Source organism: Neolamprologus brichardi, chromosome 23, assembly GCF_056152115.1.
Source record: "Neolamprologus brichardi isolate AB-2024 chromosome 23, ASM5615211v1, whole genome shotgun sequence".
Lineage (NCBI taxonomy): Eukaryota > Metazoa > Chordata > Actinopteri > Cichliformes > Cichlidae > Neolamprologus > Neolamprologus brichardi.
This window is the reverse complement of record NC_142125.1, coordinates 20,507,409-20,519,592: the sequence shown is the minus strand read 5'-3', so window position 1 is coordinate 20,519,592 and position 12,184 is coordinate 20,507,409. Positions and strand designations below refer to the sequence as shown.

The 12,184-nt window shown below is 41.6% G+C and overlaps 1 protein-coding gene across 2 annotated transcripts; it reads left to right on the top strand.

The window, feature by feature from the left end:
* Nucleotides 1-1,070: 1,070 nt before the first annotated feature.
* Nucleotides 1,071-11,207, top strand: igfbp5a (insulin-like growth factor binding protein 5a). Of its 2 annotated transcripts, none has more exons than XM_006800268.3 (4): nt 1,071-1,894; nt 6,702-6,895; nt 7,189-7,308; nt 7,437-11,207. In XM_006800268.3, the coding sequence occupies exons 1-4, from the start codon at nt 1,561-1,563 to the stop codon at nt 7,566-7,568; spliced, it is 780 nt and encodes a 259-aa protein (XP_006800331.1). In that variant the 5' UTR covers nt 1,071-1,560; the 3' UTR covers nt 7,569-11,207. The 2 variants fall into 2 exon arrangements, with proteins under 2 accessions (XP_006800331.1, XP_006800330.1); XM_006800267.3 differs by having other exon boundaries at nt 6,702-6,931.
* Nucleotides 11,208-12,184: the final 977 nt, after the last annotated feature.

Genomic DNA, 12,184 nt, shown 5'->3' with positions numbered 1-12,184 from the left:
AAGGTTCTGGTAGATCGTTGCATAGACTGTCCTCTAATTTTAAAATTTTAGAACAGAAAGCTTTCATTAATTCAAAGAAAATGTCTTGCTTTGGAAGGGGCATTAATTGGTTTTAACTTTGTGTTTTTGTGTTTTTTCTTTGCTGTCCCTATGCCTTTGCAGTTTACAGTTGTGCTGTATATGTCTGTACCCCCAACCCCCCCCCAACCCCGTTTTAAAATGTTGATCACAAAAAAAAAGAGAATGTCTTGCTTTGGTGTAGTGTGGGTGGCAGTCGGGTCAAAGCTGTTGTTGACCCAACGTTTTGAGTATGGACTTTTTGTCAGTGTTTAGTTTTCCAGTGTATGTTTCCTGTTTTATTGTGATAGTCTTCTGTCACATATCCATTATGTGTAGTTTACTTCCTCCATTAGAGTTATTCCTGCCTGTTTCCTATCCTTCCATTATCCTGTCTATTTAAGCCCTCAGTTTGTCTCTGTCATGTCATCGTCATCATCTCCTCCTGTGTGTACACGCACCCTGTCTATTCAGTCATTTGCCTTCATGCCAAGGACCTCCAGCAACAAAACTGTGCATATTCCAAGCTGGCCTGCTGAGTCCTGCTTTTGGATCCTATCTCTCTGTTTTCCACACACTTGACCGTGACTGAAAATAGAGTTAAAAGTTCAAAATAGGTCCACCAAACCTGTCAAGTCTTTGCCAGGCTGCTTCAGGCCCCCGGGCCTTATGTTTAACACCTCTTCTTTAGATTTTAAACGGACTTATTCATTTTTTCAAACTGACCATACCTAAATGGCAACTGTGCAGTGAGAAAGATAAGGTCTCATTCAGTCGCCTACGGGAGCATCGTCTAGTGTCTGACAGATCTGGAGGCATGCCAGCACCCGCCCTGTGAAATCAGCATCTCAGCTCACGGACTTGACAAGTGCGCCTCCCTCTGATCCCCCCCCACCACCACCACCACACCACACCACACCACCACCCTTCCTCCTCCCCTCCACGCGCTGTTTGACATACCCGTCGTTACAGGCTTCGCCTCTGGCATTTTCTTTTTTAAAAGGCAAGCTCAAAGCCGCAGATTATACATTCTGCTCGCAATCTGCGCGGGCGAAGTAACCTACAGTGAGAGAGACACAGGGAGGGAGAGAGAGAGAAAGAGAGAGAGAGAGAGAATCAGCGGGCTTTCTTTTTTTCCTTTTTTCATTTGAAGAGGAGCAGCCTGCGCGTAAACTGAACCGGGCATCACTTAAGGGAGATTTACGTGGTGTCTGGATAATTTCATTTGTTTGTTTGGCTCTTTTTTTAAACTCTTGGTAACTCTGCGGGGTTTTAAGGAGGACGGCAGAGTGAGAGAGCACGCGAGCATCGGATAAGCTGACACTCACAAGTGAGCGCGCAGAAGCACCTGTGGATGCGACTCGCACCCGCCTGATGTTCGGACTGAGACCAGCGACATAGAAAGGATTCTCCGCAACGCTTAGCTGATACTCGTCTCCACCGACTCGTCACCACTCCACTCCATTCCAATCCACGCAGTTTCACTCCAGACCCGCACCCACCATGCCTATGCGCCTCTCCCTCCTGCTGGTTCCGCTGCTGACCATCGCTGGCTGCGACTCGTCCTACGTGCCGTGCGAGCCATGCGATCAGAAGGTGCTGTCCATGTGCCCGCCGGTGCCTGTGGGCTGCCAGCCGGTGAAGGAGCCCGGCTGCGGGTGCTGCATGACTTGCGCGCTCGAAGAGGGCCAGCCGTGCGGTGTGTACACAGGTCCATGTACGCGCGGGCTCCGCTGCCTGCCCAAGAACGGAGAAGAGAAGCCGCTGCACGCGCTCCTGCACGGCCGCGGGGTGTGCAGGAACGAGAAGTTGTACAAACTGCTGCATCCGTCAAAAGGTAGGCTTGTAGATGGTTACCTGTGAAGGGAACATGGAGAGGCGGTTACTCTTAGTGCTGTGTATTTAGTTTAAAGATAAAGGGACAATGTGGGTTACGCAGCAGTAACACTTCCATGTTCTCCGTGACAGCTCTGATAGTGTCATCACGCGCAATTCCTGCTTCACCCAAAGATCTGACGGTGCAAGGAAATAGTAAACAGCTGGAGAGAGATGTTACTCCTCCCTTGTCAGTGCAGGAATTTTGATGAAGCCCACAAGAGATGCACAAACTCCCTTTCAGAGAGCGAGAAGGATGAATAATTTCACTGCGCTCTCCGCTCTCCTGCAACTTTGTTTCTACTCAGTTTGCTTCTGAGGGGCTGATGGGAGTCACCTCAGCACTTGAGCTGACCCCCGTGAACTCTTTCAGCAGTTCAGTTGGTGTGTCCCGTGGTGATCAACTATAGGGCCCTTGTGGGTCTGCGAGCCTTAAATCAGCGGCGTCCCGCTTCTCCTCCCCTCCCTCTTCCAGTCAGACGACATAAAAAGGGAGAAGATTACAGGTGGTTCTCAGCGGGGCTCCTCTGTGGCTCCAGCAGAGCTGCCTTAGCTTGCACTCACTGTCTTCAAGGTGTGAAATCATGTTTTGCCCACATACCTTCCTCTATGGTTACCTGTCTCTTTTTTTTTGTTTTTAGACCTTTCTTCCTTTCTTTTGTCAGTTCGTCTACCACCTGTGCCTTTTCTCCAACACCTGACCCACCTTTGTTTTTGTCCCAACACACAGCCTTCTTCTCCTCTTTCCCTGCCTGGCTGCTGTCCCTCTTCATCTTTTCCAACCTATTCTTCTTCTTCTCCTTCTCTCCGCCACCTCATTCTCTATCCCACCATCTCCACAATTCACCGTTTCCATTCTATCTCTTGCTCCGTTTTTCCTGCAGAGTTTCAATGGAAACATAAATATTCCTACTCTGTTTTAAACGCCAGCGGGCTGAGCAAGGAAAAAAAAATAACTTGAACTATTTTCTAGTCTACCTATTTTCTATTTTCTAGTCAAGTCCAGTAACAAGAGGTGGAAAATGGGAAAAGAGCGTGAATCAAAATCTTACTTTTGAACTGAAGGTCAGCTTTGATCCCCAGCCAGAAATGTGTTATTTGCTTATAGTGAGTGCTGTCTTTCAATTAGAGTTGTGCAGTACAATATACGATCGATACCAAGCAAATACTGGGCCAATATTGCTGATACTAATACCGATACGTTTAATTTGTAATTGCAGCTTATGTAGAAGAGTGCATTGAGAGAGAGCTGTGATTTTTACTTCCCACAATAAAACACACCTTTTGCTTTTTCTGTATTTTGATACTGTTGTTTTTTTTTTATCTAAATCTGCCTGTTATTTTAAATGTGTCATAAGCTATAAATAAAATACATGTGACATTTGTCAGTAATTAATTTAATACAATTCAGTGAAAGACATACTGAAGATAGAGGATAGAAACAAAGCATCGATCCTATCACTATTATCAATCCAATACCAATACCAGCGTCGGTATCGATACTATGGATATCTGGATTGATCGGTTCACCTTTACTTATTTGCTCCCTCTCATCACTCTTTGTTAGTCCCGTCCTGGTCTCCTCTTCTTCACATCTATACACAGTCTTCTCCCTCCACTCCCTCCCCCTCTCTCCGGCTCGGCGCTGCAGGCAGGCCCCGGCTGTGCAGTGATTCAGCAGAATGCAGGCTGAGCGTGGGTTTCTGATCCCCCGTCTGTCTATCCGGCAGTCAGCTTCATCATGAACTCCCAATCTCCTGCTGGGCGTTCTGTTGACACATAAATTAAACAAAAAAAACCCACATGCACACCCATGAGCAAATGTCCCATAGAGTAAAAACGCTTTGCAGACACCTGACAACCCTGGGCTGTGGATATGCATGCATATATGCATTCATAATAGGCATGTACAGCTATATTAATGCACAAGTGTTCGTGTGTGCAGTCTGACCATATTTTCCATATTTGCTGTGTGTAAGAGAGCAGAAAACCTGTGACATAAGATGGCATTTAAGTTGTAACAACAGCTAAAAATCTAGTTTTTACATTTGAAAGGATGTACAGTAACGTCTGGACAGATGTGGCAAGGGAGAATACATGGAATGATTGGATAGATGAAGAAAAGATTTTTTTAAGTCATTAATTCCTGCAGGGAGCTGCATAGCTCTCCAGGATCACGAAGAGGAAAAGAGGCAGGAAGAAAGGGGGGAAAAGTGAAAGATGTGATCAGTCAGCACACGTCAGATTAGACAAGCTTGGGGATTAGCAAGTGAAGACTTGATTGGACATACTGGCGCTGAGCTGCCTCAGATTTCCCTGGGGAAAGAGAGAAAAAAAAAACATTGTCAGCGGGAAACTAGGGGGAATCTCTGTTTTCCAAGAGCCTGTCATTAAGGGGAATGGATGGATGACATCATCATCATGAGCTTCATCATCGTCAGTCATCAAGGTTTTAAGCATCATTTGCAGCTACACAGTGACCTCAGTTCACCACGCAGTTAGCTTAGTAGCTTAGCGACCACGTCACTGGCAGAACTACAGAGGTTTATATGTGGAGTTTTCAATCTGCCAAAACGAAAGCGGAAACAAGTGCGTGACCCAGCAGTGGAAATGGGCCAACGAGGGCTTAGGACACATGCACAGTTAATGCATGTTTCAGGATAGAAACTCGATGAAATATCAGTTTATAGTGCTGTTTGGGAGGGGAAATAGCCACAGTCACTCACTCTGGCCTCAGTGCAGTCACTGTGGCTGAGGATGGGGACAAGGGAGAGGGGCGAGTGCTGAGGTTTGTGCGACTCCCCAAAATTTAGCACAGAGCAGTGTTTTTGCACAGATGAAAGATACTTGTACATGAAGCTTTCTGTGGGGGTTGGTACCCAAAATGGGTTGCGGCTGTTTTTTGGTGGCTTGCCACATGACAAGGGTAATAGCATGTTTTCATGGCCATGGGTGCCAGGGTGAGACTAAATATCTCATTTAGGTCACATGCTATAAAAGTTTTAAAACCCCTGGTCTACATATACCCCAAACTGGCAGCCTGACTTGCCATAAATGTAGCTTATGTTGTCCCGTATGTCAACACATCCAATCTGAATCTGGCTTGTAGCCACTAACTGTGCTAAATAAGCATTTAGCTGGGGCAAGTGAAATCATCACGTTGTGTTGTGACATTTCCAAATTGGAAACTGCTGCCTTGTGCCCTCTTGAGCTTTTTAATTTGGCAGTTCAAGAAGTTACAAATCCAGGTTGGAAGTCATGGTGCTCTTAATTTTGACCCATCATGTCGAGCCACGTTCACGCAGGACTAATATTACAGCTGTTGACTTGTTGGAATGATTACTACTGCTGTTTTTGTTTTGTTTTTCATCTTTAATGTGTAAGCATCCAGTGGAAATGGCCCACCATTACTGACTGCAGATGAAATGTTGAACAGTAGTCCTGTGTGACTCAAACTTCTGCAGTAAAGGAAGCCATGTTTAACAGAGACATGCTTTACAGTTGTTGGGCTGCAAATCTGTTTGTTTGGTTCCCAAACTGTGGGGTGTAGAGGATCAGCATTAAAAAGATTTAGTTAAACTTTTTGTTATTGAAAGCATCATGCTGGCATTTATTTGACACTTACTGACATTTATAACGGCTGATAAAATTAAAATGTAAAGAAGAAACACGAGAATTGCCATTCAACCACTTTATAAGTCACTTTCCACTGACTGTGTACTATTTTTCAGGTTAGCTAACACCTCATCTATTCATACCAATAAATCATAAAAATACTTTTTATTTTGAGTGCATAAATGTGTTCATACTCAAGGGTTCAACGAGTAACCAAATGATTAATGTCTGCTCATGGTGAAAAATTTGAACATCAATAGCAAATACAAATGATTAATCCTTGCTAGGTTTCTGACACAGGCAGATATGTTACATGTGTAAGAACATTGTTTGATGTTTGTGATATATATTCACTCCTAGCAAATCTAACTATATCTGTATTTATAAAAGTAGATTAATGATAGTAAAGAAGAGATGGAAGAAACACCCTTCAACTATGTTATGAGTGTTGATGTTGTGCAGTGTGTCCACCAGAGGGCACTATGCAACTTCCCGATTGGCATAACATGTTTTGAAACACAACAACCAGCTGATCTGAGTAGAACAGTCATCCTCAACTTGCCATGATAAGATTATTTTTAAACTACATTGTAGTTGGTGCGTGAGTCATCTTATTAATGACTCACTTAGCAATTTTTTAGGGAAATTGTGCATGCTTTGTGTACCTGAAAGAAAAAAAATATTGTCCGACATATAGGATATTTACATCACCAAATATTGATATTGTTACCTGTCTTAAAATCCTGTATACTGGTGGGACTCTACCAGTTACTATACTAAAAGTGAGTTGGGAAACTCAGAACTTTTTTCAGAGTATTGCTGCTTTATTAGCCCTTGGAGAAACACGCATCTGTACATGCCCAAGCATGGTGCAATACACTTTTTGGTTCAGTGCAAAAACTGTTAGTTTTATTGTGCTAAATTACATTCTTCAGTGTTATGTTGTTGGCAGTAATAATGCTCCAACAGACTCTGAAATCCAGCAGCAACAGGTTTTTAAGGCTTTCGAAATTTTCCAAAAATAGCAAATGTTTTATACCAAAGGAACACATGAGGCCATAGACGCAATGCATTTTGGTGTAAATAACACCTTTTTTTCCCCAGAAAACGAATAAGTGATCTACCTCTTTTCTGTCTTGTTGCCTCCCAAATAGGTGGACAGCCTCATGATGACATGCTACGTGTCCCAGTCCCACCACAAACAAAGGTGCCCTTATATGGAGATCACATTAGCAGTCGCAAGGCCCAGGCCATGAAGCAGGCCAAGGACCGTAAGAAGCAGCTGGCCAAGCTTGGGCCTGCCAGCAACTTGGCTCCACTCAGCATAGATAAACTGGATCCTCATTTTGTAAGTGATGTAGAGATTACAAAGATGCATACCAAGGTAAATAAAATTAGAAAAAAAAAAACAAAACACTGACTAAGATCTGTTGGTTTTTTTGCAAGATTTTGAACAATTTTTTATTTTTAGTTTTTTTCCTCTGAATGAACAAACTTTGGCTCTACAAAATCAGATATTGCATACCACTGCATCTGGCTTCTCAAATTTTCCAGATAATTTTTAACCAGAATTGAAATATTTTGCATGTATATGCATTGTAATCAAGCAGACATTTAGATTTATGTTCTGTGTGACTCTAGGGCCCCTGCAGAAGAAAACTAGATAATCTCATCCAGGCCATGAAGGACACTTCTCAGGTCTTTGCTCTCTCACTGTACGTTCCCAACTGTGACAAGAAGGGCTTCTTCAAGCGCAAACAGGTATAAATGTATCAAAAAGTTAGAGTGCACTGCTACTTTGATATCTGACAGTCTAACAAAGTCAAAATGCCACAACAAATGATTTGAAAACAAGTTCTTTATTCCAGTCTTGCTTTCTTAACCCATAGTGCAAGCCATCTCGCGGTCGCAAAAGGGGGATCTGCTGGTGCGTAGACCGGTTTGGCGTCAAGATCCCCGGCATCAACTACGCTGGAGGAGAACTGCAGTGCAAAGATCTCGACAACAACAGCAATGAATGAGGGCAAACCGGTTGTACTCATTGAGCCCTATTTTTTTCGTAAAGCCTGCCAATCAAGGTAGCACACTTTATGACTGACAATCAGGAAAATATGGCACAAATGGTTTTATACTGTATATGTTCAGGTGTGATGGATTCTATCATCTTTAATTTTTTTTTTTTTTTGTAATTTTGTAAAGGGAGCCAAATCAAAAAGCTTGCTTAAGTGAATCTGCACATGTAAAGCTCTATTCTGGCTTCCCACTGACTGTGTACTATTTTTGAGGTTAGCTAACACCTTATCTCTTCATAATCATAGATCATATAGAGACCGTATGTTGTGTGCTACGACTATTATAGAATTTATTCCAAAAAAAGACAAGACATATTTTAAATGTGGCTAAATATCAATATTTTTTTATATCTATATATTTGCAATGGTGATGATAAATATGCTAGGTGGCTAAGTGGGAATATCGTCTAGTACTCACTGTGTCACAAATCAAGTACTTCCATAACTTCCATTGTTATTTTGAGTGCTAAATTAAGGGTTCTACTAGTACCCAATGGTTAATGTCTGATCCTGCTTACAAATTTGAGCATACAGGGGGAAATACAAATAACTAATGCTAGTTAGGTTGCTAACACGGGCAATTTTTTTGCTTTTTTTTCAGGCACTAATTTATATGAGCTATTTGTCTATCTGGTCGTTAAGTCTGACGTCACTAGCCGTGTCTGGGCCTAAACTCCGCTGCAGGTCCATATATCAAACGATCACTATGGCATTACTGAGAGTTGAAAAACTGTCTAAAGTCTTTCATCTTTAATAAAATGATCAGCGTTCTGCTCTACCAGGTGTAACAATTCAGTTTAACATCCAGGCATCTATTGATACTTAATTTATGACATTTAACGGAGTTAGAAGTTAGCAGGAAGTTAGCTCGCTAGCTTCTATCTAAATACAACATAGCATGTCCTGACTGCGGGGTTTTGGAAACAAATTAAAACGTACAGCTCTGTTATCACTTCTAATATAAATGAAGACAGAAAACTAAACAGCAGTGACGTTTGTAGGGTTACTGAAGTTTGGCTAGCTGGTATATAATGATGTGCTACGTGACCGCTAGCGACACAGCTATGTTAGCATAATATAACTAACTTTTTTTCCACTCGATAAAAGTTAACGTGAGTGTTCTTGGTGGTCAGGAACAAATGTAATCGCATGGCAGGATGCTGTAAAAGGACCAAACTTCAGCCAGGAGAACAACTGAGATAATCCATCCACAATACGAGGTTAGTCATTCATACACTGCTGCATGGGATGGGCTGTAGTTACATCCTAAGGTTTTAAAAACTGAGCTTAAATAAATGATTAGTGGTAATAAAAGCCAAGGGAGGTCAACAGTGATCACTGACTGTTTTAGGAGCTTTTTGAGATTAAATAGAAGAAAATACATAACATTAAACATGTTAACAACACAAAAGCCATATTAAATGCAGACTACTTTAGGCCCGGAAGTAGAATTCGTCACGTCATCACTTAACAACCGGATAAAATCAAAATTTATGGCATAAAAATACATTTAAATTTAAATAGGTGAAGTAGAGATGGGGGAGTCTGAATGTAAAGAAAATATCACCCTATACGTTGGCCAAATATTGGTATGGAGATCAGTCTTAAGACTCTTATATCCGCCAGGCACTAATTTATCTGCATTTAATGTAGAAGAATATCTTCAGTGTTGAAGAATTTATTATTTTGTGGTCTAATGACTGATAACTTGTACATTTTCACAAATTCTACACTGTCTAAATGAATGCAGAGTGTAAGTGCAGATAATGTACAACATGGAAGTGTCTTAAAGGATGTATACACATTGTGACACAGTGACTAAGTTGGCTGTAGGTGTCCACTGTCACTTCCCAAAAGGTTGATTCTGTTCATCTGGACGTAGCGTTTTTAGTGGGAGAAACGTTTAATCACTTCCAAGTAACTTCTTCAGTCTACTGGTACTTGTTAGGCATTTTTGGAGCTCAAAATTAGCTAACAGCGACTTTTTTTCATTATGGTCATGCAGCTAATTTTATGATCAACATAGATTCAGAAATGAAAAGGTTTGCTATGAGAAGCTGACAAGCATTAATGAAGTCTGGCATTTTAGTAACACAGCACATTTATTTGGCTGAGACAATTAAAGTTATATGAGAAGATTAGTAGCATAGACTCGAATCGTTGTTTTGTATATGATGCTAGAGGTAGCAGCTGGTTAGCTTGGCGGATCAAAAAAAAAAAAAAAGGAAGTAAACCAGTGTCTGCAACGCTTTCTAATTAAACAAGTTATGTTTGTTGATTGCTTAATTTGTACAAAAACAAGGGTTTGCAATTTAGCAGAGGTGGGTTATGTGCCAGATTGTTATTGCGCTGGGACTAGTAATTTCCTCATCTCAACTGGTTGTCTCAAGACAAGAAAAAGAAACCTATAAAATTCCATCCTAATCAGCTAAGTCTATATCTTTTTTTTTGTCCTCCAGTGCACTTGGACTAAACTTATTTGTGGCTGGTGCCACTCTCTGCCAAGCTTTGCATGCATGTGAAACAGGATGTTCCAAACAGGTTGCATTTTTGATAAATAAGCCCTTATGAGGAAGGACATTAGGTCCTGCCATCTTAACCCGTGAGTTTTCTTATTGTCAGATTTATGCACATTCTTAATTTTCTGTTATTGATGTTGGTGTAAGCTGAGACAGACCCATAGAACTTTCCCTTTCCAGACAGCTGTTTCCACTGTTTGTAAATGTATGTATAAAGTATGTGTGCATGCTCCTGAGTGTGACTGTATGTGTGTGTGTGTATGTGTGTGTGTGCTAAGCGTACCATACCCTTGTAGTTCTCAGCTTCTCAAAAGCTCTGATTTCAGTTCACATGAGCAAAGTCTGCTCAAACTACTGTCTGCCAGACTCGGTGCTGTGCATTTCCCTTCACAGCTCGCACACAAATCATATGCAAAGGTCCCGCATTGATTATTTTTTCCATGTGAAGGGTCTTCACTGCCACCACACAGGCAAATGTGCTGGCCAATGGTGACTTGCTCTCAGGGTTCATCGAGTACTTCATTTTGCGAAGAGCAAGGTCGCTGAGTTTTTATGTAAATTCAAGTGCCTTCTACCCCACACCAGTTTGAATTTTGATTTGCATGTGGCTCCACAGAGCTGTTGGATGAGGGACAGATCAAGCCCAAAAGAGGAAAACAATTTTAGGTGTGGATGTGGTTTTCACTCTTCAGTCGGTTGCTGACAAAGACTATCGTGATCTTCCAGTCAAAGTGCTGCTATGACGACAGAGGAAAAGATTTATTCTATTGTCAAGCATTTGCCTAATTTGCTTGTGTAATCCTAATATTCAGTCAATGAAATATAGAAATGTCTCCTCGCTTTATCACGATGGTTGGGGAACACTGACAGCGGCACATCAGCCTGTTTTTCTCAGTGCAAACCTCTGGCATGCTGTTGATTCAGGCACACGTGTAAACACAACAACACAGTAACACTCTGAACACTTTAATGTGAACATTATGGTGAAATATTTATCAGGTGTGTAATTGATGTACTCGTTTTTTTGTTTTTTGTAAAGGCTAATCACTATTTAAATAAAGTTCATGTACTCACAAAAACTGTACGTCTGCACTTTTGTCACGAGTATTTAATGAGGGGCCTCCATGGTTAACATGTTGAGTCAGTAGTTGTGTGTTTTGCGTTTTGCTATCTCTGTGACCTTGACACTGTTAAAGGCAGCCGTGTGAGTCTTCACGCAGGTGGCTTCCATCTGCTGTCAAAGCAGAACGGCTCTCTGTGACATCACTGAGTGGTTTTGGCTGCTCTCCGTTGCAGCGAGAGCACTTATGGGATGACAAAGAGAAGTTAGCTTGTTTTCATCGGCTCTCTGCGAGATCTAGAATTCTGAGACCCTGAACAATTATTCTCTGTCATGTCTTAAAGACCTCACACTACCATTTTATCCCAATAAAGTACTTCACTCTTAGTCTGCAGGCTTACTCGTGGTTCCAAAAGTAGGATGGGAGTTTAAGACTTCAGCTATTAGGCCCCACTCCTGTCAGGAGACAGACACCCTCTCTACTTTTAAGATTAAGCTTAAAACTTTCCTTTTTGATAAATCATATAGTTAGGGCTGGATCACATAAGCCAACCTTTCGTTATTTTTTCTTTTTGGCAGCTAGAGGACCTCACATGATGCCATTAGGACTCTTTCTTCACTCCCCTGTCTTTCACTCCCCATTCATCTTATTACCTTCATTCCCCAACCACTCAGGGTGAACGCCTGCCTGTCCTAACATTTCTTCTTCCTACACTCAAAAAAATCTGTTGTTGGATGAACACAATTTAATCATGGCAGCTTTTTCCACGTGATTTACCCAAGTACAATAACCCATTTTTGACCATGTCAAACCAACACATTTGGCATTTGGTGGTTTAATGTAACCAAATTACGTTGGCTCAACGTAGTATACTTACATTGACTTGAAGTGATTTATTTAAGTATGTAAAGTGAAATTTGTTTTAATTCATTCTACACAAGTGAAAAACTTTAGGAAAACACAATGAAAACTTGTTGTTTGAACA